At 54.8% G+C, this 25,950-nt stretch overlaps 7 protein-coding genes across 7 annotated transcripts; 5 read left to right on the top strand and 2 right to left on the bottom strand.

The window, feature by feature from the left end:
- Nucleotides 1-209: 209 nt before the first annotated feature.
- On the top strand, nt 210-596 carry J7T55_000289 (uncharacterized protein; the record flags this gene model as incomplete). Its single annotated transcript, XM_053132392.1, has 1 exon — nt 210-596. One exon carries the CDS (start codon nt 210-212, stop codon nt 594-596), a length of 387 nt encoding a protein of 128 aa, XP_052989527.1.
- Nucleotides 597-1,634: 1,038 nt separating this feature from the next.
- J7T55_000288 (ankyrin repeat protein) lies at nt 1,635-5,023 on the top strand (the record flags this gene model as incomplete). The annotated part of the gene is made up of 4 exons (XM_053132391.1): nt 1,635-1,744; nt 1,801-2,076; nt 2,154-2,981; nt 3,184-5,023. The coding sequence occupies 4 exons, from the start codon at nt 1,635-1,637 to the stop codon at nt 5,021-5,023; spliced, it is 3,054 nt and encodes a 1,017-aa protein (XP_052989526.1).
- A 1,315-nt stretch (nt 5,024-6,338) lies between these two features.
- Nucleotides 6,339-9,671, bottom strand: J7T55_000287 (uncharacterized protein; the record flags this gene model as incomplete). The annotated part of the gene is made up of 5 exons (XM_053132390.1): nt 6,339-8,517; nt 8,685-8,811; nt 8,908-9,240; nt 9,328-9,495; nt 9,578-9,671. 5 exons carry the CDS (start codon nt 9,669-9,671, stop codon nt 6,339-6,341), a joined length of 2,901 nt encoding a protein of 966 aa, XP_052989525.1.
- A 906-nt stretch (nt 9,672-10,577) lies between these two features.
- On the top strand, nt 10,578-11,798 carry J7T55_000286 (uncharacterized protein; the record flags this gene model as incomplete). The annotated part of the gene is made up of 1 exon (XM_053132389.1): nt 10,578-11,798. One exon carries the CDS (start codon nt 10,578-10,580, stop codon nt 11,796-11,798), a length of 1,221 nt encoding a protein of 406 aa, XP_052989524.1.
- Nucleotides 11,799-12,063: 265 nt separating this feature from the next.
- Nucleotides 12,064-13,170, bottom strand: J7T55_000285 (t dna binding protein; the record flags this gene model as incomplete). The annotated part of the gene is made up of 4 exons (XM_053132388.1): nt 12,064-12,329; nt 12,393-12,509; nt 12,594-12,611; nt 12,693-13,170. The coding sequence occupies 4 exons, from the start codon at nt 13,168-13,170 to the stop codon at nt 12,064-12,066; spliced, it is 879 nt and encodes a 292-aa protein (XP_052989523.1).
- Nucleotides 13,171-13,788: 618 nt separating this feature from the next.
- On the top strand, nt 13,789-15,393 carry J7T55_000284 (uncharacterized protein; the record flags this gene model as incomplete). The annotated part of the gene is made up of 1 exon (XM_053132387.1): nt 13,789-15,393. One exon carries the CDS (start codon nt 13,789-13,791, stop codon nt 15,391-15,393), a length of 1,605 nt encoding a protein of 534 aa, XP_052989522.1.
- Nucleotides 15,394-22,046: 6,653 nt separating this feature from the next.
- Nucleotides 22,047-25,457, top strand: J7T55_000283 (uncharacterized protein; the record flags this gene model as incomplete). Its single annotated transcript, XM_053132385.1, has 1 exon — nt 22,047-25,457. One exon carries the CDS (start codon nt 22,047-22,049, stop codon nt 25,455-25,457), a length of 3,411 nt encoding a protein of 1,136 aa, XP_052989521.1.
- Nucleotides 25,458-25,950: the final 493 nt, after the last annotated feature.

Below are 25,950 nucleotides of genomic sequence, written 5' to 3'. Positions count from 1 at the left end.
AATGCATTGTGAAATAAACCGACCCAGAGGCTGTGACAGCAATATTTAGTACGATACATATTCTCAACTTCGAATATCAGCCTCGCGTTTTCTGTAGTTCTTCGCAAACAACCACTACTACAGTCTATTGTCATTTGAGAAAGAAATCATACTAACAGAACTTCTCTCTCAAAAGACGAGCTTTCAGCCTATCCAAAACACCAGCAAGCATGGCTCGTATTTCTCAGTCCACTTCGGTCTCCCGCACTCGTGAGAATTCCACAACCTCTTTCGAGGCAACTCCCTTCAGTGGAAGCCCCGGTGAGGTGGGAGTCGAGTTGGTCGAGATGAGCCCCCCTGCGAAGGAGCGCAGGGCCACAATAGAGGCACACCAGCCCGCCAAGAGCATGTGCTTCCTTAAGGAGGATTGCAAATGGTGCAGCCACGACAATGATGTGCGGTCCAAGCAGACAGGGAATCACCCTAGCGACGCTGTCGTTGCCTTGCGGCAGTGCCTGGCCGTCCTGGAGCGTGACCGCCGTGCTGCCGAGGAGAGACGTGTTGGATTCCTCGCTCTTATGGCGCGCTTTTTGTCTCGATGTGATGGAATTGTTTAGACCTTTGTGCATACATTGCTGTTTTTGTTTCGGTATCGCATTGCTCAACACTCGTTGGGGGTGAATAAGTAATTAAATTGTATTTGGTCGTTTCATAGTTTCTGAGTATTAAACCTCTATTTCTTCTCTAATATTCTTTTTAAGACCTGTGATATTTCGAGTTGTGAAATATCAATATTTTTAACTTTCTAGGGAGCAAAAACTCGAGCCAAAGATGAGGATCATTACTTTACACATTCAGCCAGATTTGAATAGGCCAGAGCTCAAGTGTAAGTTTTCGCGCGAAATTGCGATTGGATTTGTCCTTATTGATAGCTGAACAATGCTCTCGAAGTCTGGATGTGGTCTCCTTTGCGAACTCTAGCATGGTGCTCGGGCTCTTGTACCCCATGGCTGTCGAACTTTGGGTCCTTATCGGAGATTAGTCCTAACAAATAACTCCCAAATCTTATGTAGTGTGAAGCAGGCGGTCCAGCTTTCAGCGTTTAGGACCGGGGAGTGCGGCACACCGGCATGTTTGCATCCACACAGCCGCCGGGGCCGCATAAGCACCAAGACCTTTTGGCCGAGAAAGGTTGTGATTCGCAGGGTCAGTTTTCGTGTCGCTCAGCTGGGCAGCGGGCGATACCTGAAATATGTAAGAATGCAGCGAATTGCGGGTCACTACTCCACCGGGTTCTGGCCACGACTACCAAGGCGGAAGAGACTATTGGGACGCGGCCTGCAATGCAGATCGGTGTCACAGCCTTCTATGTACATTACCGGGCCTCCGCCCCGATAGAATAGCAGCGGAGCCTTTTTACACTTGATCCGCAGCCACTCGCTCACGGACGCCTCTTTTTCACACGCAAACAACTTGCCACGTTGGACAGCGAAGCACAATTACCCCTCCAGATCAGGCTGCGCCGATGACTTCAGCCAGAACGCCAAAACCCCGGTCTAATTCTTTCTCACCTCAAATCCTCACATATATCCTTTCCTCTTGCTGAGACTACGATCGTTCCACTTGCTTGGCCAGTGTTTTCACTGTATAAGAAAATGAGCTTCGGATTCGGCGTGGGTGATTTTATTGCGGTTTTTGACAAGGCAAAGAAATACCGAGACCGCTTCAAAGATGCTCCTAAACACCTAAAGTCTCTTGATCGCGAGTGAGTCGAACAAACAGCACACTTATTCTTGTCAGAGGCTGACCAGGCATCGACAGGATCACATCCCTCTACGCAGTCCTCGAGGGTATCGATCTCATTAAGGAGGAACTCAAGGACTACGAATATGAAAGTCTGAAAGCTCCGGCAAATGAATGCTCTAAGCTCCTGGACGAAATTGAGACAGTCTTCAAAGCCAACGGACATTCCGACCAACATCCGAATCCCAGTTGGCGCAAACGCATCACACTCAACCCTGAAGAAGTGCAGCAACTTCGTTTGCGCATTGCGCTGAACGTGCAGTTTCTGAATGTAATAAACCAATTCAAAGATAGGTCAGTGCACATGCTGAATTCTCGGGGACCTCTTCCTAAACAGCGCATACCATTTTGCTGACAACACTGTGTTGCAGTCAAGTCATACTCGACACCAACAGACATGTCAAGTCTATGCACGACGAGCAGAAGAGTCAACAGGAACGACAGATCCTTGAATGGCTCGACCGCAACAACTATGAGCCCCAGTACCAAGGTCACCTGTCACAAAGGCAAGGAAACTCTGGCAAGTGGTTTTTGGAATCTTCAGGTTTCCACGATTGGATTTCTGAAAAGGGCCAAGGTCTTCTGTGTCACGGCATACCGGGTTCTGGCAAGACTGTCATGTGTTCGATTGTGATAGACCACCTATCTTGCCAGTTTCCAAGCGACGAAAGCACCGCGATAGCGTACATTTTCTGCAACGCTCAGAATCAGGAAGAAGGAACGTTCCATCGCTATGTTTCGAATTTGACCAAACAGCTAGCCAAACAGATGGCGCAGAGTCGATTTCCTGACAGCCTGAAGGCTCTATATGAGAAGCACCAAAACAACCACAGCTCCCCACAGAAAGGCGAAATAGAGAAACTACTATTCGAGCTTGCTGCTGCGTGCACTCGACGGCTATTCATCATCATCGACGCTCTAGATGAATGTAGTGCCGACGTGCAGCTAGACTTGATTGCACTTGTCTCAGAGTTACAACAGAAATCGAGTGCTAATATACTATTGACTACACGGCCAATACCCGAAATTTCATGCAACGCAAAACTTGCTCAATGTCGGCCTTTAGAGATCCGGGCTCCAGAGGATGACATCCGAGAATTTGTTCAAAGCCGCATGAAACTCATGCACAAGCGTGTCCAGGGCAATCCTGCGCTTAAGGAAGAGATCAAGGACGTCATTCTGAGACGTGCCGACGGCATGTGAGTGCATCCCCCCCCCCCCCAAAAAAAAGTTGTTTTCTTTGTGGACTAAGTAGCCTAGGTTCCTGTTGGCTAAGCTTATGATCGATTGCGTAATGGCCGAACGCATGCCAACTCAAATTCGCAGGACCTTGAAATCCGCACCTCGGAATTATTCCGATTATTATCAAAAAACCTGGGACAGGATCAAATGTCAGAATAGATGCGATGCAGATCTTGGTACCAAGGTCATCTCGTGGGTTGTGTGCGCCAAAAGACCTCTTAGAGTGGCAGAACTCCAGCATGCGCTTGCTGTCGAAGATGAGCCGCAAATTGACGAGCAGAGTCTCTATTCACAGGAGGAAATTCTTTCTGTCTGCCTCGGATTGGTGCGCATAGATGCAGAATCCATTCTCCGCCTGGTACATCAAACTGCTGTGGAGTATTTCGAAGACGAGAAGGACAAGGACGGATTTTTTCCTGGCGCGAATGTTGAAATGGCGACCGTCTGCGTACGATACCTCGCCTTCGATCGGACTCAACAATGGGCTGCACAATGCAACTACAAGATAAACGAAGAACCACAGGATCCGGAATATCCTTTCTGCCATTATGCAGCATTACACTGGGGCGATCACGCTCGCGACGCTCAACAGCTTCCACAGAGCATTCAGCAGTTTTTTGACGATCGGGCTGCCCTTGAGATGTCCTGGAAGATTTGGAACAGGAGATCTCTAGTGAAAGTTCCGTGCAAGAGGGCTCATATAGCCGCATGGTTCGGCATAGCAAGCGTCTTCAAGAGCAACCTTTTGCGTGACGAAGAGATAATCGCCTGCGAAGGTGAACCTCCACGAATGCCCCTTAATTTCGCCGTCCGTGGTGGACATTTGCAACTTGTCGAGCTACTCCTGGAATTCAAGCCTATACTATCTCATCTGAGAATGCCTGATGATTCTCAAGCAGAACTTTGTAGTTCGCAAAGCCCGACACTTCATTCCAGATTTCGGTCTGCGATTGTTGACGCTGTTGAGTTTGGCCCTGGGGCAATGGTCGATGTGCTCATTAAGTTCTGTGCTCGAGAAAGAATTCAGGCAGAGTTACCGAACAGCGAAACCGGGGGCCTACTACACCGAGCCATACGTAAAGACTCATCAATCTACAAAGCTCTTTTTGGCCAACACAACACCTCGGAGGGATTCACCAAAGCAACTATATCAGAAATTGGTCTTCAGCTCGAGGCGAAGCTATATCAGGAAACACCCCTAATGGCAGCAGTCGTTTATGAGAACCCTACTGCCGTTGACCTCCTTCTGGGTGTTGGAGCGAGTATAGAGGCCTGCGGGACTTCAGGAGACAGCGCCTTGCGCCAGGCCGTCATGCGTGGGAATTTTGAGGTGTTCATCAAACTACTTGATCATGGGGCTAACATGGATGTTGAAGCCAAGGAAAAACCACTCATCTCTCTTGCTGCACAATTTTCACACAACGTGGATATCATACGTTACCTGATCGACAGTTTGCATCAGAACCCAAATGAAAGGCATGAAAATAAATTGCCGATTGAGTATGCATTGTCAAGCTTAGAGAGGTACTACGGAGATCAGCGACGTGACGAGGAGCGCATCAAGGGACAGGAAGAAGTCGTGAAGGTGCTTCTGCAACGTCTCGACATCGACGATCCCCAGCATATTTACCGCACTGTCCTAACAATGGCAGCCGAACATGGGAGATCGGATCTCGTTAAGGTGCTTCTGGAAACTCTCGACATCGAAGATCCCCAGGATCTCTACCGTACTGTCCTAAGACTGGCAGCCAAACATGGGAGTTCGGATCTCGTAGACTTCATGGCGAGTAAAAAGGACTTTGACAAGGACAGCAGGGATGACTGGATGTGCACTTTGTTGAAAGAGGCACAGTGTGATAGCAACTTTCGGATGTGTAAAGCTCTTCTGGATGGCGGCGCTGTTCTAGGACAGGAGATAGAAAAGGAGATAGAAACATTTCCATCGGGACTAAAGCGGGTTCAAATCGTGGGACGGTGGTACTATTGGAAACGGAGGTAGCGACTTGGCAGTAGTTTGTAATTCGGGCAGCTTTTGTGCCTTGCAAACATCAACAAGACTTTGAAAAGCAATGTTTCGATCGTATAGCACATCATTTGAATTATCTTGAGCAGTCATTTATTGCTGGTAAATCGGATCGCAGTGGTTTTGCCATAACGGCCTAACCGGTTGTCGGGTTCGGATACGTTCTGTGAAACGGAGGTGGTATAACGCGTATCAAGAGTACAAGTGAGTACGCAATGAATATGGGCCAACATGTTTGCATCATGACTAGGCATCGCCAATTCAACTAGTCATCCCGATATGATCAGCTTATGTGTACAAGAGCCCACGCGATTCTGAATTCTCCCGTGAGCGTGGTCGTGTGGAACCGCGTTGTTATGGAACAGATCTGGCGACAACACCAACTTAAACTAACGCTAGCTCTCATGTCAAAATAAAGTGATTCGCTAAGGAGAGCGACTCAGTAGTATTGTCGTCCTAGTAGTTTCCCTCGCCTCAGACTCTGGCCAGCGGCGACGAACATAGGAGAGAGCACCAACGAGATCGAGCATGACGGCTATATTGGACATCGATGAAAGACTCGCGCCCTGAATCGCTATTTAAGATTGTTCAGCTATTCTTTGATCCTGCTCGCATACTGGGTGACAATACCCACTGAGGCCCTATATATTCTTCAACCTAATTGTAAATAATGTTGATGATTATTGAGATAGCTGATGAATTGAAGAGGTTCTTTTAATAATGTTCAATTTGGCGATATGCTTAGTTGGGGGTATGTATATATGGGTGCGTCAACTTCCTGGTCGCTTGGTGTCAGGCTTCAGGAGGGGGCCAGGGAGAGTCATTGAAATAGAATTGAGTTTCTTAGCAGCTTCTGTACTAAATCCGTCCATCCGAGGTCTCTGACTACAAATCTACATGTCCCTGTGATATCTCTTGCTGTGCAATATGTATAAATATATATAAAGACGCTCCTTTCCGCGATTTCCGCGATTGTTCTGTGGGCGGCTGAGACGTCTAATGTCACCTAGGTAGTATCAAAACGAAGCTGCATCAAAACGGAGCTGTAGAGTCCACCACTCAATCTGCTTGGATATAGAGAAAGCATTTGTATAGCATAATTCGCTAAGAGAACATGAGACGCTATTGAGTTGGTCATACACCAAAATTACAGAATAGAGGCTTATCCCAGACATAAGCCACCGTACACCTCGAGTTGCCCATTGTTTTGATAGGCTGGTTTGATCACCAGTCATTACCCTCTCATTAAGTCGTAATTAGCCGTCGCGTTTCCAACCCATCATCTACATGCCTAGAAATTATAGTACCGCGGCTCGTTGAAGACATGATACCTATGTCCGCGTACACCTTTGCCCTTGAATAGGGCAGGGAATCTCTTCGACTCCTCGATCTCCGCCTCTTTTATCCTCCTGTCTCTCTTGTCCTCTTCGGCAGCGAAGAACCCGCCTTTCTCCTCTTCTGTCTTTGGCACCACGAACTTTCCGACCTGCAGCTCCGTATCGGTGATGGTACTACGGCTCACTCGCGCGTAGCCTGTCCGCTTCAGTCCTTTATAAAGGATGTACTCGCACCATCGATCCCAGTCCGTTGGGTCGATGTCATGCATACCACTGACGTCGGAGACGTAGGTGTTGTAGTTGCCCTCGCCGGGCTTGGTGACGAGATATGAAAGCAATATGGACGGCCGATCAGTTGAGCCCATGAGTTTGGACAGGTACTCAGTCTGCAGCCGTCTGTCCTCGGGGTCCTCTTCTTGACCGGAGTGGAAGACGAAAACGTCTACTAGTGTGCCGTAGGCGTCCAGTGTCGCGTGGATCGCGGGCGCGAGTTCGCCTACCGGGCTCGGCAAGAGATGATGCGTCGAATTGACGATTGGGAACTTGGAAAGCAGCGCGGCCCCCCATGTGTGCTTGTTGGGGCCTGGGCCGTAGTCGACGTACATGCCGAGATCCTCGGCGAGGTACTGAGTTGTGTCGCGGTTGCCCATGATGATACGCTGAAGGTCGCTCTCCAACAGGCCGATGACGTCGATTTCCAATTCTTTAATCAGGTTGCGCATGCGTACTTCAGAACTCCACATGTCGTTGTCGAGAGAGAAGTGGATGGTCCAGATGCCCGCGGTGATGAGGTTCGCGTCGCCGTGGTAGGGCTTGTAGTCGTTTGTGGGGAAGCGGAGGAAGGCTGAGCCCAGGAAGAGTAGGTTCAAGACACCGAGAATTGACAGATGATATCTTCGGTGCGGCTTTGGAGACGTGGAATTCCTGACAGGCCGCTTCCCAGCCTTCTTGGATGAATTGATTCTGTTGATGTCCAAGAAGCCGGCGCCGATCAGCAGGAACGTGGTGAGCATGACCCAGTCGGTATGCTCGCGGACTAGTGGGCCACCGGGCACGAAGGCGTAGGCAACAACCCAGACGTGGAAGAGCACTAGGAAGTTGTAGAAAAAGAAGCCCAGACCGAAGGTGACGGCAGGGTTCTTCTTGGCTGCGTTAGTGATCAGAGGGTGGGAGATGGCCATCAAGAAGGTGGCGGTGATGAGGGCACCGAGGTAGCCAAACCAGTGGCTGGAGTAGGTCAGGATCGTGGCGCCGACACAGCCAAAGGCATAGAAGGCGTAGGTATTGACCACCTGTGGGCGGAAAAGACCGAGGAGAAGGCCGCCAGTCATTGCCCAGATGGTGTACCAGGCCGAGGTGTTGGCGGTAGGACCACGAATGGGATAGCCATCCCAGACCCAGAGGATCATTGTGCTGCTGTCGGAGAGGAGGGAATGTAGGCCAAACATCAGGCCACCGAAGCTGAGTGCCGAGAGCAGGGCCGAGCCGTCCTTTCTCGAGCCATTGTCCCCACCGCTGAGGACTCCACGCCGGGTGAACCTCAGAGCAGCAGGGACAGCAAGGAACAGAGCCGTATAGTTCCAGCCCCCGTTTGCACCATGCATGATAGGCCAGATAGGGTTGTTTGTCTGCCACATGAACTTGGCAATGCTGGAGACGAGCAGGCCAGCCATCCAAGCCATGATTCTAGACTCGAGCCGGCCCTCGTGGGCAGAGTCGGCGTAGAAGGTGGCAGACCAAGCCAGGCACTGCATCCAGACCGCAAAGCCGACGGTGCTGAGGCGGCCCACAGGACCGGGGACCAGGAAGGCCAGCAGGCCAGTGAGAGACAGCAGGTGGACGATGCGCAGGTTCCGGACAACCAGCGCCCTGAGGGGGGCTATGGACAGCAGGAAGGGCGAGATGGTAGACATGACGAAAGCCTCGTAGCCGGAGATGCCCATGTACCAGAGCGGGAAGTACCAGACGAGGACCCCGAGGCTGGTGAGGATTGACCAGAAGACGAAGCCATGGTAGACGTCTGCCACAATGTCGAGGGCGGCGTTGGTGCCGAAGGGCAAGGTGGAGACGCCAGCGGTGGCCTTTTCCTTCTCCTTTTCAAGCACAGCTGAGGACACAGACGAGGAGTTGGCACTAGAAGAGAAACACGACATTTAGAACCGTCTCGGTCACCGGGATGCGTATCATTGTATTCCGCAGTGTGTGCGTGTACGCTGGAGTGTACAGCAACAGGGCGGGGTTCGCTGGTACTTGCTCCCTCTTTTTCTTAGAAGATCTATTTGGGAAGCCATTGGACATACCCCTTGCTGACTCCTTTGACGTCCCTGATAACTACCTCGAAGGAGTCGAAGTCGAGGGCGGTGACTGCGTCGAATGCGACGTCGAGGAGGACGAGGGACCACTCGAAGAACGCGTAGGTCGTGTAAGCTGTTGGGCGCATGTCAGTCTTTATTCTCTTCCTCGTGTCTAGTCCACCTTCGTTCGGTTTCGTCCCTTGCTTGTTTCTCTAGAGTCTGAACGTACCTCCTGGCACTCGGTGTACCTTGTGCTGAATGAAGAAGTATATGAGGGGGATGATGCTGCCGTAGAATGCGCCCGACACGTATTTCCTGTACTTGATCGCAGTTGGGTTGGGCGGGCTGAGGGCAATGCAGCCAAAGGTCCAGGGTATGGTGGCCAGCAGGTAGGAGATCATGAAGACATCGTGCCAGTCATGGTCGTCGGTGGAGGTGACATAGGTCCAGCCGCCGCAGGTGAGGGTTCGGAAGACGCCCCAGAAGGCGACGAAGGCGGGGAGCTTGTGGGCGGGTCTGCGCGAGAGGAGGTACCAAAAGCCCACGAGGGCGAATCTCGGACCTGCCGGAACAAGTCAGTCTTGGGTATTTTGGATTGATTTTTGGGGCTGTCTGGGTGGTTTTGGAGCGAGATTTCGGGGAGACTGACCAGAAGTCAATGCGATAAACAGCTGGAAGAAGGATCGCTCGGGATATCGGTCGCCTATTGTGGCGGACACGGAGGGGAACCATTCCTGGGGATATCCGAACCATTCGTTCTGGACAATCTTGTGGTAGTGGAGCGAGGTGCCGACGACCAATGCGCTGACAAAAGCAGCTGTAGAAGTAAGTCAGTCAGTCAGCCAGTCAACTTGTCGCGTGGACTCGTGATAGCTACGAGGGTAGGGACAAGAACATACAATATGCGAGGATGGTGTGCAGGTAGCTGACCCAGACTCCACTGAAGGAGAAGAGCTGCCCGTCATCCTTGTCTTTGTACCTAGACGCCGCCATCGTGGAGGGGAACACGGCACCGATCGATCAGAGGGGCATCAGAAGGGCAATTGAAGACACGAGAGACGGGGAGGAGGAGGAGAAGAAGGAGGAAGACAGCTTCAGGTTGAGGTGAAGAAGAATTTGGAAGGCTGGTTTGGATTATTTTGGGAGGGGGAGAGGGAAGGGGAATTGCGGCACAGGATTGATCAGATCAGATCACGGAATGTCTGTCTGGTCAGTCACAGTCAACAAGGGGAGTTACACGGTAGATACATGGATACATTGTTACATGGCACAGTACTACACTACGCTAGGGAAGGTCAAGGTAGACGGGCACGACGGGTATCTCTTGTAACGGGCAGTAAGCTGGGCTGATCCGATCGATCCTCTCCAACTTGCTGTGACAGGGCGCGTCTTTCGGTTTGCTCGGGCTGTTTTTGTCTCACAGCTCTCCGCCCAAGCAAAAGCAGCCCCAGCAGCCAGCCCCAGCAGCAGCAGCAGCCCAGCAGCCCCAGCCTCGGCAGGCCTTGGTACGTCACATCTCCAGCCTGCCGCCAAGTACGTACCCATCAGTTCCTGAGCTTCCTACTGGGCAAGCACTGGCAAGGTGCAAAAAAGAGCAGATCCTCCCCTCCTACGGGCCATTAGCGCCCTCTAGCCCAGGCACCACCCTAGTTCATCGCAGGCCCCACCAGCCTGCCCCACTAAAAAGTTTACAACGCCCATCCTCGACTTTGACTTTTCAACACCAAAAACCACCACAGCCTTGCGATCGTCAACCACAGCTCCAATCCCACTGCCAATTCCGATTACCACCCAAAAGTGAAGACAGCACAACAGTTCACTTCTCCCACGAGATAATCACCACTGTTACCATCGCCACACACCACATCCACTGGCCTCCATCCCACAACCTCCACCAAGATGGCCAACGTCGCCGAAAAGGCGCGCTTCCACCTCGAGCGCGCCGTCCCCCAGCTGCGCGAGTTTGAGGAAAAAGAAATCTTCACCAAGGACGAGATCCGCACCCTCGTCTCCAAGCGCACCGAATTCGAGCACCTCGTCCTCGGGCCCGGCTGCAAGCCACACCACTTCCAGTCCTACGTCGCCTGGGAGCTGTCCCTCGACAAGCTGCGCGCCAAGCGGTGCCTGCGCAAGAGGATCAAGCACTCCACGTCCCACGCCAGCAACGCCCGCGTCTTCAACATCTACGAGCGCGCCGTCTTCCGCCACCCGGGCAGCCTCGAGCTGTGGGCCGACTACCTGGACTACGCCGCGCGCGCCAAGGCCACCAAGAGGTGGAGGAAGATCATGACCCGCGCCCTGAGGATGCACCCCGTCAACCCGGGCCTGTGGGCCAGGGCCGGGAGGCGGGCCGCGGGCGACGGCGACATGGAGGGCGCGCGCGGCATGTTCATGCGCGGGTGCCGCTTCTGCAACTCCACCGCCGACCTGTGGCTGGAGTACGCCCGCGTCGAGATGGAGTGGCTGGCCAAGATGGAGCGGAAGAAGGGCGGGAGGAAAGGCCTTGAGGGCGCACGTGCCGAGGAGACGGTTGAGGATGGTGATGTCCTGCGGCTTGGCGACGATGACTCGGAGGAGGACGAGTTCGCCGACACCGAGATCCTGCCCGACCCGATGGCGGACGAGAACAGCAAGAAGGCCAAGGAGGCGCGGAAGGTCTTCTCGGACGAGGCGATCCGGAAGCTGGAAAAGAGTCCCGCACTGCAGGGTGCCATACCCAAGGCCGTCTTTGACGTCGCCAGGAAACAGCCCTTCTTCAACGCACCCGCTGCCGAGGCATTCTTCGACATGTTCGCTACCTTTACAACCGTCTCGGTCCAGGCTGCCATCATCCAGCACGTCCTGGATGCCATGGTCGAGGACTACCCAAGACACCCGGCCACCTGTGGCTGTCTTGTCCGGCAGCCGTTGATTGGTGTCGATGTCACCACAGTCGAGTTCCCCAGGGCGCTGCGCGAGGTTCTGGCAAGACTCAAGACACAAACAGAGAATACGGAGGACAAGGGCAAGCTGGCGGCCAAGACTGTGGCTTGGATCGATCCCATCCTCAGCAGGACCGAACTGGACGAGAATGTCCGTACAGTGCTGGAACATACTAAGCGCAAGTTGGAAAACCCCTGAACCCGGGGGGTCTATGTACGTAGTAGAAGAGATACCCTCGCCTAGATACCTAGGTACTTGTTATCGTCATCATCTCAGACTCCACGGAGCAATCCAGATTTGATTATATCATAAGAGATTATCCCGGATCAGGTTATCCCACATGCGCTGTTCTACTAGAGGTTTTCTTACGAGAAGGGTGTCCTGCTTGGGGTTGTTCTCTTCTTCCTTGGGCGCTGTGGTGGTGCCAAGCCATTCTCTCCGACAGCTCATTACAACACGCCTCTCACTCCCCGTCCTGGGCCCTTTCCTTGGCCACGCCCACCAGGTACTCCCACTCCTGGGCGCTCACGCGGCTGACGCTCAGGCGCGACTGCTTGAGCATCTGCATCCCCTCCAGCGGCTTACCCTGTGCGCCCATCTCGCGCAGCTCCTTGAGGCCGATGGGCGCGGCGAACTTGGATCGGAACTCGACGTGCACGACGCTCCACTTGGGGTCGCCGGGCTTGGACTTGGGGTCGTAGTAGGGGCATTTGGGGTCGTGGGCGGTGACTGGAGGGTATTTGTTAGCTGAGGTACTGACATGACGGGCTGTGTTATATGCTGGATGCTCACGATCTGGGGAGTGCTCTCGCACGACTTCCATCGTCCCTACGATGCCGGGCTCCTTGCAGTTGGAGTGGTAGAAGAAGGCGAGGTCGCCCTTCTTCATGGCGCGGAGGTTATTGCGAGCTGTGGGGCCAATGTGCTGACTGTTAGCAATGTTTCAAGAGGAGGGCCTTTTCCCTGCTTCAAATTGATGAGGGATGTTCATACCAACAAAGTTCCTGATACCTATGCCATGAATAATTTTGTCAGTCGTGATCTGCGACAGCATCAACCTGTGATGCCGAACCCTGAGAGAGAAGAACATACCATCCCACGGCTCAGGCTCGCTCTTGGCAGCCAGGTCGTCGATCGAGAACCTGACGTCCACGCCGTTCTCGAGCCGCGACTCGGGCTCGGCCTTCATCAGCCAGTACTGCCTGCCTGATGCTTCCTCTCCATTTGACTTTGCCTCTGCCTCTGCTGCTGTCGACTTGGCCGTTGTGGACTTGGCCGACGCCTGCTTGACCTTGACGCCATCGGCTTTGCCCGTCTTCTTTGCAGCCGGTGTAGGCTGGTGGCCGCTCTCGCCCTCATTCTCCTTCACTTTGGCCTCGTCTGACTTGGCCTCGGACGTTCCCTTCTTCGCCGTGGCTGGCTGCTTGGCAGTCTTTGCCTTGCCTTGCCCGCCCGCGGAGCTGGCTGTGGCCTCACGCGCTGCCGCCGTTGACGTTCTTTGACGCGTGGACCGGCGCGGCACGTCCTCCACCACGCCGTCTGCCTGACTAGACTTCCTCTTCGGCGGCATTATTTTGTTTTCTCGACAATTTCCCAAATGGGGACACCAGTTAGATGTTAGGGAGCGGGAGACACAAGAGGCATTAGCGCCAGCCCCAGCGTGAGCGGCAGTGGCACCCGCAAAGAGCGCTAGGCGATAAATGAGCGATTGTGTAACCTCCTGCTGCTGCAACCTTAATTGACCCAAGGCGGCTCCCATCTCGACCTGCCACCTGGTCGCCAAGCTTGGCTTGCGCGCTGCCAACAACAACAAAAACAACAACAACAGCTTCCGTAGAGGCTGTAGAGGGCCCCATGAACCAGCTGCTTGTAATGCTTAATCCTCTCGGAACCGGGCTTCCAATTTGAGCTTGGCGCATGCAGCTACATCTGATATCGAATCGTCGTTGGTCATTGAATGATCTCACAACTGCGCCAAGACTATAGCACAATAAGCCACATGGGCACTTGGATATTCAGGGCTGAGCCTCAGTCAGCCTTACACATTCCCCTCATGGACCTCCCTAAGAGCTCCCCGGCATTCAGCAATATGTAGATTGCAAGGGATAGGCCCTTTTGACTGACACAAAACCGACAAACCCATGATGTACAGATTGACCCAGTCTGCCCTACGATTTCCAGCTTCATCATGAACTTGTCGGCCTCGACCACCACCGAGGCTAGGAGAGTCTACTGCGTCTACCCAGTCAGCGGCAACTACACAAGCTTCCAGCGCAGCCTCTTCTACCTGACCACGGCGTTCGCCCTGTTCGGCCACGCGCACGAGTGGCTGACAGCAGGCGCCCTGGCGTTCGCCGTGTCCTACTCATCCACCGCAGCCGTCCACGGGATAGCCCTGGCCCTCCAGCGCGAGCCCCAGTACGACGGGGACATCGACGCCGTCGGCTGCATCGTCCCGTGGGCCACGTACGCGTCCTTCGCCTGCGCGCTCTTCTGCCCGCGCCTCCTCGGCAGGAACCTGGCCCCGCTCGTCCACAGCTGGACCTGCCTGCTCGTCGCGTGCAACCTGGCGCTGGCCTTCAACAGCACGAGGCTGTACTCGAAGACGGCCGCCTCGCTCGTCCTGTCCCGCCGGGGCGGGGACGGCGCGTGGTCCGACCCCTGTGCCGGGATGGAACTGCGCACGCTCTTCCGCGGCTATCCTGGCGATTCGATGAGCTCGGTGGTCTGGGGCAGCGTCAACGTCACCGATGTGTCGTTGGCACAGCCGGCTGGTGCTGACGGCGGCATTGTCCGTGTGCCAGATGTTGTTCGGCTTGCGGACTTGGTCTGGCTCATCGTTCTACAGTCTTTGAGGAATTGTCTCATGGTTGCGCCATCGATCCGGATACTAGCTGCGGACCGTCGGGCTTCCAGAAACGATGTCTTTGTGCGTTTGCTTGCAAAGCGAGTGCTCTACCCGCCATCGGCATGGAAGGGGCCAAAGATGTTTCCAGCGATTGTGATCGTACGGTTCCTGCAGCTTTACTGGTTCTTGCTCGAGTGCCTCCCCTTCCTTTCCGTCGTCGACGTCCCGATACGGATCGCTGCGCATACGCTGTCCTGGTACTTTCGAATGCGGGAGGTGAGGCTTCAAGACCTGTCGTTTCTGGAACCCCAGCTATCTCCAAGGAGATACCAGGCTGCCAAGCTCATCGCCATGGCCGTGTACACCCTGACCACGCTGGGCTACGTGACATGGCTACCTGTAGTTGCGTCCTTCGCCAGGAGCGGAGCCGGGCGCCTCCCGGATATCCCAGAGTCCGAGACCTTCCGGGCAGTTGGGCAGTGGTCACCCTGGCTCGCCCTGGGCCTGGCAGTGGTCACGGCACTCGCTAGCCGCCTGCTGCGGAGGTGGGATACCGAAGGCGAGTCGGGTCAAGACCACATGAAATCGATGGATTCATGGATGCAGCACCATCGGTTCAGGCTCGTCTATACTGAGATACGGAATTGGCTTGCTGCTGAGTGGGGGGAGGCGACAGAGTGGTGGAGGCATCCGGAGAAGGAAGCAATCGCTTCTCTGAGGGCCGCGGAGCAGGACGATGATAGTGACGACAGGTTCACCAGCAGAATGATCCAAGCACTAGAAGCATTTAGCACAGATCGGGATGGCTTTATTCTCCCTCTGTCTGTGCCTAGGCAGCCGAATGAGCAGCTTCGAGGACAAGACGGCCAGCCTCTTTATAGCATCAATGTAGAGCCGATCACTCTGAGAAATATAGCAAGGAAGGTCAAGGAGAAAAAGAGATAAGCTTAGATATCGAAGAATGGTATTGAGTATCCCACTTGGGACTTCTGACGGCACGTTTATGCAAGACTGCACTGTATTCCAGCAGGCGTTCTGGAATTCTGACCTTTTGGTAGGAAACAGTCCGTGGTTATAGTGCAGCGGTCATGGCGCTGTCTCATGGCTGCATCCCTGTGAATTATATGCACGTGAGTTCACATTGGGAAGTTGTATGGAAGAAGTAATTCACCTTCCACAAATTTCGTAAGCGAGGTAGCTTGTATTGTATCTTAGTTGGCATGACATGTGCTGGCACACTATCGGGCGCCTTGCTTCACCCATGATGGCCAAGATCCCTGCTGGTTCCCGCAAGGGACGGGATTTTGGCTCGAGAATGTCGCCGCCCGGGGTGTCTAAGTGGCGTGTGGCTGCAGACCAAGGGGGCGTGTATGTTCTCGGCAGGTGGCACGACAGTGAAAACCATTCCCAGTCTAATTCTTCATGCCGACGTGTTACATGCTGTGATATCACCGCCTGGCCTGACGGGCCCCTGCTGGCTGACAATTGGAATTGGCTTGTACATTTGCGATGCCGTGCTGTGACGGTCGCGAGTTGACAATCAGTTGGGCATGGTATAATTTGCTGGCAGTTGAGTGAGGGCCCGTGAGACATGTGCCAGAATCAACTGTTCTCCATCCTCAGCAGGTTGAGAGCCAGCTGGAAATGGAAATGGAAATGGAACCAGAGCTAGAAGCTGGACCAGAACTGGAGCCAGAAACCTTGGACCGCAGGCCGTGGGGCCCGGTCGAGCGACACGGATCTGCATCAATGGCCGATGATTCGTTTCAGCCCGACTTGTCGCCCGGTGGATTGCCAGGTAGCGTCGCCTCTGGCGATCCTTGACTTTGGGATGAGGTCGTCCGTCGAACAGATGCTTTTCTGAGGTAGTGAAACAGCTGGTCACGCTCGCTCTGTTCTGCTCAGTTGCAGATAGGCTCAAGGCAACGACTAGGAAGGACGGACGAGGCCATGGGGAGAAGAAGGGAAGCGGTCTGAGAGCTAGCCTGGCTCATTAAAGCCGCGGTTTATGTGCCAAGAAGATGCTAGGGAAAAGCTGCCAACCTGCGAATATGCACCGCTTTGCAGAGGGTGCGTGAGTGGGTGTGATCACTGTCGTGGGTGCGGTGCGGTGAAGAGATCTCGAGACAGACCAGGGTGGAGGATGAACTGGATATGCATGGATGGACATCACAGGCCAGGTTGACGTGCAGCACATTTCAGTGTCTGGCCATAATAACCGCAGTACAGGTTCAAAAAGACGGCATTACTCGGTGAAGCCTTGGTGAGTCTCGTCAAGGCCATTCTCGGAGAAGTCGGCATGTTTGAGAGACCCATTCATTGATCGAGTTTGATGGTGTAAAAAAAAAAGACCCGTGGGGTCCGTCAAGCCACGATCCCAGGAGCGGGGACGGAGGAGACTGATGGGTTGGGAGTGAGTGACTTTGGGGGGAGGGGAGGGGGGGGTTTAGTAAAATTGAGCGTTGGTGCAGCCACAACAAACAGCATGGAGATGATCGTAGGACACGACAGATGTGTCATTGGATTACACGGAAAACAAGAAAATCAAGATGTGCCATCCCAGTGGCAGCCAACTCATCAGCAATGAACAATGAATAAGAGAGTGGGCTGCCACTGGGAAGGGGGCAAAATGGAGATGACGAACTCTGTTGACCGAGGGGGGGATGCTTCAGCTTTGAGGGGCGGGCCGAAACAGCCCAACAGATGACGGTGACAGATGACACAGGATAGGGGGGAGACAATTACAATCAATGTGTTTCGAGGAAAATCATTAATGAGTAGGTGAATGAATGTAATAAAGAAAGGAAAATGAGAGAGTGGGAGTACACACTCTCTCGTTCATTTTTGGGGGGGCAACAGAAGGAGAGACGGCAGAATGAAGGCACACACCCAGCACACCCAGCACAGCACAGCACATGGCACATGGGTGGTGCTGCTGGCTGCTGGCTGCTGGCTGCTGCTCGTGCTGCTAGCTCCAATGTACCGGATACTTCCCCTCGAGACACATAAACCGGCCCAACTGCCCACTTTCTCCCCTCGTCTCTCATTCATTTCGCCTCTTTCCCTCTTTTCATCGTTTTCTGTCTTCTCTTTTCGCTGTCTGCCCTCCTGTGACGCCCTCGTTGCTGTTCTGTTGCTGTTTGTTGGCACACCTGCGATGTTCCCCGATTCAATTGACACACCCGCTCTAGCAGAACCCTTCAGCCCTGTGGCGACTGGGGGGGAGAAGAGCAGCAGATCCCGATGGATCAGACTTATTTGACCAGATGACGGCAACGGCAGCAGTTCTCGAAATTCTTGTCATGATCCTCGTGGAGGAATGACAAATTTCGCCATACACGTCCTCAAACTCTGGCCCAAGGGGAGGCAAGGAAAAATATGAAAGTGCTGGGTTGGCAGCACAAACTGCAACGCTCACCTCTCTCTGTCTGGGGCTGGAATGGAAGCGTGGGGAGAATGACATGGGCAGCCCCAGCCAAACCAAACCAGACCAGATCAGACAGCCCAGCCCAGCCCAGTCAGTCATGGGCAGACAGACACAGCAGCATGACAGCAAAACGACGGACCAAAAGAATGACAGACAGACAGCATGGCGGGGACCACCCAGAAAAGCCGTTTCAAGCAGCCAAAATTACCTCGGGCATGACCTAAACTCCACCGACGCCTTGGCCAAGCTCCCGCACTCGATAAAGTGCCGTTGGGAAGATGAAAGGAGATGACAAGAGAACGGGTGGGATTTCCTGCGTCTCCCTCTGTCTCTCTTGCTCGTTCACTCTCTTTCTCTCACTCCCTCTCTGTTTCTTCAGTTTGTTTCCATCTTTCTGTTCTGGTGTTTTTCTCACAACCGGATTTACGACGATGTTGGCCCGCCCGTCTCCATCCAGACCTTTGCAGGGTTCTCAGACCAGGCATCAATTACTACATAGCCAGCACAGCACACAACAGCATCAACAGCAGACCAACCCGCATCGCCACCTGCATATCACACACCCGGACAGCCCAGGCCGACCCCATGCATGCGACACACGGCTTGGCGCTGCTGGCGTATGCCGGTGAACCTTGCATACCCTTACCGGCAGGCTGCACTACCGTGGTATGGTAGTGGGAGTACGAGTACACATTGACAGACCCGAGCCTGTCTATCTCCCGGTCTGCCTCACGACATTTCAGACCTGGTTCATTTTCAGAGGAGGGGCGCCTTTAAGCAGATATGAATCGGATGAAACTACGGCAGCAGACTGGCGGCAGATTGACAGCGGCAGGCTGGCACGAATTCCAGGAAAGGATCCATCACGTCCTCACAAAGAATGCCTGATTCGAGCCATTTGACCCAATCCGTCTTACATCCAAGTCTGGGCGAGCAACAATTTGAACACCATACCAAACCACCACTGGCTTTGACTTCCAACGCATATGGCTCAAGGAGAAATCTCTCGGGCTCTGGGTCGACAGCACTGCCGGATTTCCAACAACGCCCCAAGCTATTTGGCAGTCCAGGCTGGCAATCAGGTCATAAATGCTGGACATGAGCCGGTACTGCTTTCGGGACACTGACCTGGGGGACACCATCGCCGCGGATCACCATCACCCTTCCGTCTGCGCATCCGGCTTTCATTTCCTGACGCGGCAGATTTCCGAGGATGGAGATGCATGGAGTGGCTACCGCTCGACTTCAACAGTCGAGCGGCCGCAATCCTGCCTTGGGTGATTCCCGTCTGGACGTCGCCCGCAGCCACAGCAACAATTGTCACGGTATCCTACAAGTCCAGGATGATGGGATTCCCGGAGTGCAAGCAGCCTCGATGGGAGAGACACGGATGAATTCTCCCTGGGACCCGCGTCTCGAAACACGACGTCAACTCTATAGGAATATGGGCCGACACGAAGAGTCAGTCAGTAGATCTGAATGGGTAGGTATGGTCGGTTGTTCTCCTTTGTCGTTATCTGTTTGCACCAACCCATCATCGTTACTATTTCCAGCATTGCTACGAGAGGGCCTCACCTATGCCTCTGTCGACGAAAACTGTCAAATGAAGCCATCCAAGGCCGGCACGTTGGCAGTGCACACACCAGTGCACACACTAGGTGCAAGTGCAGGTGCAGTTGCAGTTGCAGTTGCAGTCAGGCGGATTGGCTCGGCACAAGAACAACGTGGGACCTGCCGATCCCGGGGCAGGGGGTCAGACCACCTCTGATTGGCCGTTGCCGGAACTGGACTAGCCCCGACACGCTAGTCTTCTTTTGGCAACGGGCAGGGGGTACCAGCAGCTGAGCAGCAGGCAGAGCAGGCAGAGCAGGCAGAGAGGAGAAAAAACGAGGTGGCAGGGGCGAGTGGGGGGTTCTTCCCGAGGCAGGAAGAGCGAGGCGAGGCGAGAAAGGGCGAGCTGCGCGAGGGCAGGAGCAGGACTCGGCTGTCTCTCTGTCTGACCGTTCTGACCGTCTTGTTTCCAGTCCCAGTTCCAGTCCGTCCACCCGCCCCGTTTTACCTAGTCTACCCTCGTCTGTTCCCTGTCCCCCAGTCAAAAGTCAGAGAGGCACAGAGGAGAAAGACTGACGCTGACACTGCCACTGACATTGACCCTGCACAATCAATCACACACTCGACACACGCACCTGCAACTTGCAGCTGGCTGGGCACTGACTGAACTCTGAAAGGGTCATTCACCCACTCAATCGCCCTGCTTGCTTTGCTTGATTGCTCGCTCGCCCCTCTCACACTTGTTGCTCTGCCTGTCTGTCCGTCCATTCACTCATTTCGCTCGCTCGCCCACGCTCTCAATCACCCACACACACACCCACTCCCCCCCAGTACGCTTCACCGTACACCCGCGCAACACACGGTTCGTTCGTTCGGCCATCACGAACCGAATCGAGGGCCACCCTCGAATCATCATCAACCACCACCAGCCCAGCCCAGCCCACTGTGCTTGGTGTTGTTAGCTACCTTTCGGTACGTATGTGTATGACCAGACCATGCCAGACCAGACCAGGCCATGCCCAAGCCTGGTCTATCTTCTGTCTGACCCCCTTTCACACTTTCTGCCCTGCTGCCACGTTTGCTTGCCCCTGGCCTGTCTCTCTGTCTGGGCTCCTCCCTCTGCACTGCACATCCAAACCCTCTGTAACTCCCAATCCATCCCGATCCTGACCTGGGGTGATTTTCCCTCCGATGGATCCCACCCTGCCTTTGATGCCCTAGCCGACACGCGATTGCTGAGACCTGACCCAAGCTGCTGGTGTTGAATGCTATTGATTGATTGATCGATTGATTGATTGACATCAGCTGCTTGCTCCTATCGCTCGCAACCACCATCAGTCTGCTCTACCACTACTATCCCAATCTATACATTACACATGACAATTGTTAGCACTGTCCTCTCTTATTCAAACCCAGGGCAGTTTTCTCCTGTCTGCTTTGACTGTCCTGTCCTGTCCTGTCCCGTTCCCTGATGCACTGAGTTGTCTGTCTTGCTTATCTAGTGTTGAAATCCATTGGATTACGACAGCCTCGGTCACCCCCGTTCTATCTTGTTCTATCCCTTCTTGTTTTTCTCAATAATTGTTGTTGATTCTGTCTTCACTTCTTGTCTTGCTCAGGATCCTCTTGTTGTGCTCTTTATCACCTTGATAATTGTGTGAACATTGTCACATCGCTTCAACTGTTCCCTGTTTTTTTGCCTGTTTTTCCCCCCTAACAAATTATTCTATTTACACCACATCACCACCAACTTTGACCACCCTCTCACCACACTCCCCCTGCCAACATAGCCTCAGCACGGGACAACTGCCGTCTTATTTGCACGAGGCCAGCACCATACTATCCCACACGCTCCAATCACCCTGCTGTGCGCCCCCTGCCACTCTGCTGAGAGGCCAGAGGCCAGAGACACAGAGACAGAGAGAGAGAGAGAGCAGGCAAGCAACACTCGCTCAGCTCAGCCCAGCACACAATCAGTCCCGTCTCGCCCTCCAATGACCTGACTCTCCCTCCTGTAACCTAAGCACACCTCCCCCCCCAACATCCCCAGCCTAAGCCTCTCCCAGCTGCCAATCTCTAAACACCCCCGTCTCTCTGTTCTGTCGCAAGGCCACTCACTGTCCGCCGTCCGTCCGTCCTTCCTACTGCCCCCTTCCCAAAATCCCCCCCATCGCATCACACACTCGGCAATCGATCCAGATCGCGACCTGACGCGCCTCTGCTACCCTTCTCCATCGCCAAACACGTCGCCGTCGCACATCCTTTCTGTTCTTATACCATTTTCCATCTCCATGGCTCCTTGCCATTGCCTTTTGATGATTGGCTGTTTCTAATTTCTCGTGCTCCCCCCTCCCCACAGGCCTTTCGCTTCGCCCAAGCCTCGAAGCTCGCATCGCACATCTCGCATCGAGCATTTCGCGCGCATCAACCACCCTGCGGAAAAAAACAATAGGCGATCAACCAGATGGCCGTTGCGACCCTCGACACCACCATCGCATCCCGCCAGCTTCAACATCAACATCAGCTCCGTCAGCCTCGCAGTCGCCCTCTCTCGCGTCGCTTTCGCTCCTCCTCCTCCACCTCCTCTTCCTCCGAATAACCTCCTCCACCCGTCCCAGCCATGTCCGCCTGGGGCATGAACGAGGCCGCTGTCCCCAATCACAATGGCAACAACGGCTTCGACCCAAATGCCCAAGCAGCCGCCTCTGGCATGATGGATCCCTCAAATTTCATGGCCAACTCGGGCGCGGGCCCCTTCAACCCCGCCCAGTTCGCGCAGGCACAGGCCCAGATGATGGCCATGCAGCAGAACGGCCAGATGCGCAACGCGTCGCCCTCCTTTCCGAACCCCATGTACCAGACCAACCCCGTAATCCCATCTAAGCGACCGAGACCACGAGAGGACAGCATCGCGGGTTCGCCGCGACCCAATCCCGGCATGCTGCCCACCTCGCGCGCCGACACCCCTCAGCAGTCCCAGTTTCCAAATTACCAACAAGGCGGCCCACAGGGCGGCATGCCACAGCCCAACTCTGGTCAGCCCTCGCCCTACCCTCACCTGCAGACTAACGGCTCTGCGAACGCGACGCCATCGCCCATCATGGGCAGCAACCAGATGAGGCCCGGCAGCGTGCCCCAGAGGGTCGCCACCACGTCGCCTCACCCTTTCTCGCCCGCCGCCCAGCAGTTCGCGCCCCAGGCCTCTCCGATACCATCTGAACAGGGCGGCACCCCGCAGCCGAACCCGTACATGCAGCAGGGGAACTTTCCGCCGGGCTTCAATCCCAACTACGGCAACGCGAGCCCCTCGCCCGCACGGCCCCCCTCGAACCCGAACGCGATGCCCAACCAGATGATGCCGCAACAAATGGGCCAGATGCAGCCCGGCATGATGCAACAACCCGGGCAGATGGGCATGGGACAGATGGGTCAGGGACAGATGGGTCAGATGCAGCAGATGGCGCAGATGCAGGGCCAGATGGGCCAGATGGGCCAGATGCCAAACCAGATGTTTGCGCAGGGCATGCCGCAGGGAAGGAACCCGGCGGAACAGCAGCAGATGATGGTCGCCCACATGCAGAAGATTCAGATGCAAAGGCAGCAGCAAATGGCCCAGATGCAAGGTCAGATGCAAGGCCAGATGCAAGGCCAGATGCAAGGCCAGATGCCTGGACAGAACATGGCGCAACGGAACATGATGGCGAGACAGCAAATGCCTAACGGCCAGGTGCCCTCCAACATGAACCCAGCCGCCGCCATGAGGCCCCAGCAGCCCGGTATGGGCGCGCCGCAACAGGGGCCAAGGGGCCATTCAAGCCCAGATACCTTCATGAAACAGCTCTCGATGTTTATGGCGCAGAAGCAGATGCCGCTCAACACGAACCCCGTCATTGGCGACAGGCCCATTCACCTTATGCAGCTGTTCCAGGCCGTTAATAAAGCCGGCGGCTTCAACAGTGTGACTGGGCGCAACCTCTGGCCGCAGATCTGCATGGGGATGGGCCTCAATCCCGGCCAGATGCCCATGGCCCCGCAGCAGCTCAGGATGGTTTACGAACAGAATCTCAGGCCATTCGAGGAGACGTGGCGGTCTAGACAACCGCAGCAGCAGCAGCAGGCGCAGCAGCAGGCGCAACACCAGCAGCAGCAACAACATCAGCAGCAACACCAACCGCATCAGCAGCAGCAGCATGGCGGGCCAAACACGCCCATGGCAGCCGGCAACAAGCAGATGTCGCCAGGCCAGGTACCACCTAACATGATGCAGCCAGGTCAGCACGCCGCCATGCAGCAAGCCCAGATGCAGTCGCCCATGAAGCAGATGCCTCCTGGTGCAGCGCAAGCAAGCGTCAATGGTTTCCAGACACCTCAACCGCCCCAGCCGCCCCAGCCGAACTCCGCACAGGGCCATTCGCGAAATGCCATGTCTAAGAGCCATCAAGCGACTCCTGTGCACGACGAGTTCCCTGCCCCCTCCCCGGCCAGCAAACATGGCAGCATGTCGTTGCCAAGCAGCGCTCACCCCGACGGCCCTGGCGCGTCCGCAGAGCCAGCAAACATGCCCTTCCCTGCGCCCCTTACCAAGGAACCCGACGAGTACATCCCCTGCTCTCGGGTACCGGAACCCAAAACATATGGCGGTGTTGAGCTGGACGTGACGGCGAGGCTGGGCATGGAATACCAGTACTTCAAACCTGACGTCCCACCGCCTGCTCACCTAGGCAATATCGACCTGCATGCTTTAACCAAGAGCTTGCAATGCGGCATCCATGCCGAGGTGCGCCTGGCTCTGGACACCTTAGCCACCGTAACGAGCCCGCAAGGCCCAGCAGTGGGCGGCCCCAACATGGAGATCGATCTAACGAGGTGCGAGGAGCTCTTGGAAAGCTTGGTCGAGTGTGCCGAGGAACAAGTCGAGGTGCTTGTCGAGAACACCGAGGAACTATCAGACGAGATCTTGATAAGCCCGTACGAAGATGTGTCGAGAGCCTGTCGTCTGGAGAACATGGCCATTCGCAAGCTCCATCCGGTAGGGACGAATGAGTACGAGCTCGAGCGCGCCGTCGACCGGCTCTTGTGCATTACCACGATCCTTCGCAACCTTTCGTTCTTCCCGCCAAACCATGCCATCCTGGCCGACGACCTGCTCGTCAAGCTTCTCTGCGACGTCATCCGTTACCTTGGCACCCGCAACATGCTCCTGAGGACACAGGCCGACACCCTGGACTTCTTCAAAGACGTCGTCATCCTGCTCTCCAATATTGCTCACGCGTTGGAAATTCAGGGCCGGGAGCAGGCCGAGAGTCTGCTGCAGTTCATCCTGGCCTTTGCGCCGACGCCTGCGCCGCACTTATCCGATGCTGGCAAGCTGCAATTCGCACCATTCGAGCCCGTCTTGCACCCGTACCTGCCGCACGCCATCGATGCCCTGGCCAAGCTCTTTGCCCGAGATGAGCCGAACAGGACGTATTATAAAAGTATCTTCGCCGCCGATGCCTCGAACACTCCACCTTCTGAACTCATCACGCGCACCTTTGCTCTTGCCATCTCAGCCATCCCAGACCAACATCGCGACGCTCGTGCGACCGGCTTGCCTTCCCTGGTCGAGGCCCGCAAGCCGATCCTCATGCAAGGACTCCTCGCCGGCAACATCGTGGCTTCGCTGGCGCCGGACTACGACACTTGTGTAACGAAGACGTGGCTGTCATCTGGCAATGGGTTCGCGCAGAACCTGTTCCGCCTGGTCAGGGAATTGTCGGCGGAGTTCGAGCAGCCCAGGATTAAGCCGCCCGGACAGCCTCGAGCTCAACCGAAGAAGGACCCTGACCTGCTGTACATTGCTGTGTTGGGTACCTCCATGCTTCGGCAGCTTGCCCAGAAGGCGCGTGACCCCAATGACCCGGAGAGCATACCGCCGAACGTCGTTCCGAGGACGGACAAGATCCTCAAGGCACTTGAGATGCGTAGTCCCGAATTCTCCAAGGATGGCTGGCTTCAACATGTCGTTGCACTAGGATCGCTGCAGATATAGAACACCGCGTATCGGTGGTGAGAGGCATAAAGAGTTTTAATGAAGTTCAGCGAGGCGAAGGCATAGAATTTCAAGCAAGCATTGGTGATTGAGGCGCAGGTGGTGTCACGGAAAAGGGGTCATAGCAGAGCAGGCCAGACCATGTCCAGCAGGATAAAGGGGGGTATAGGAGGATAAGGAAACTGGCGTCAGTGTCGGAGCTCTGATGCTGTCACGGGTGGGTTGGGACGGCGAGGAACAGGCGAACGGAACGGTAGCATCGGATAGAGACTTGTCCGTTTGTAGTATGTATGTGTAGTGATTTGACATTCATTTCACACGGTGCTAAGAATGGAATCTTGCACGGGATCATCATCTCGAGGCACGCACAACACAAGTTTCTCTCTGTCCCATGTGCAGCCTACGCCCGGTGTCCACCGCCCTTCTGGCTCGGATCCGGTACTGGTATATAGTCTACGTGTGACCGCGACTGTCTGCGGCTGCTAGTGTTAGT

Source organism: Diaporthe amygdali (genome assembly GCF_026229845.1).
Source record: "Diaporthe amygdali strain CAA958 chromosome Unknown NODE_31_length_594919_cov_65_084759, whole genome shotgun sequence".
Lineage (NCBI taxonomy): Eukaryota > Fungi > Ascomycota > Sordariomycetes > Diaporthales > Diaporthaceae > Diaporthe > Diaporthe amygdali.
The sequence above is the reverse complement of the archived record's forward strand: the minus strand, read 5'-3'. Positions and strand labels throughout refer to the sequence as shown.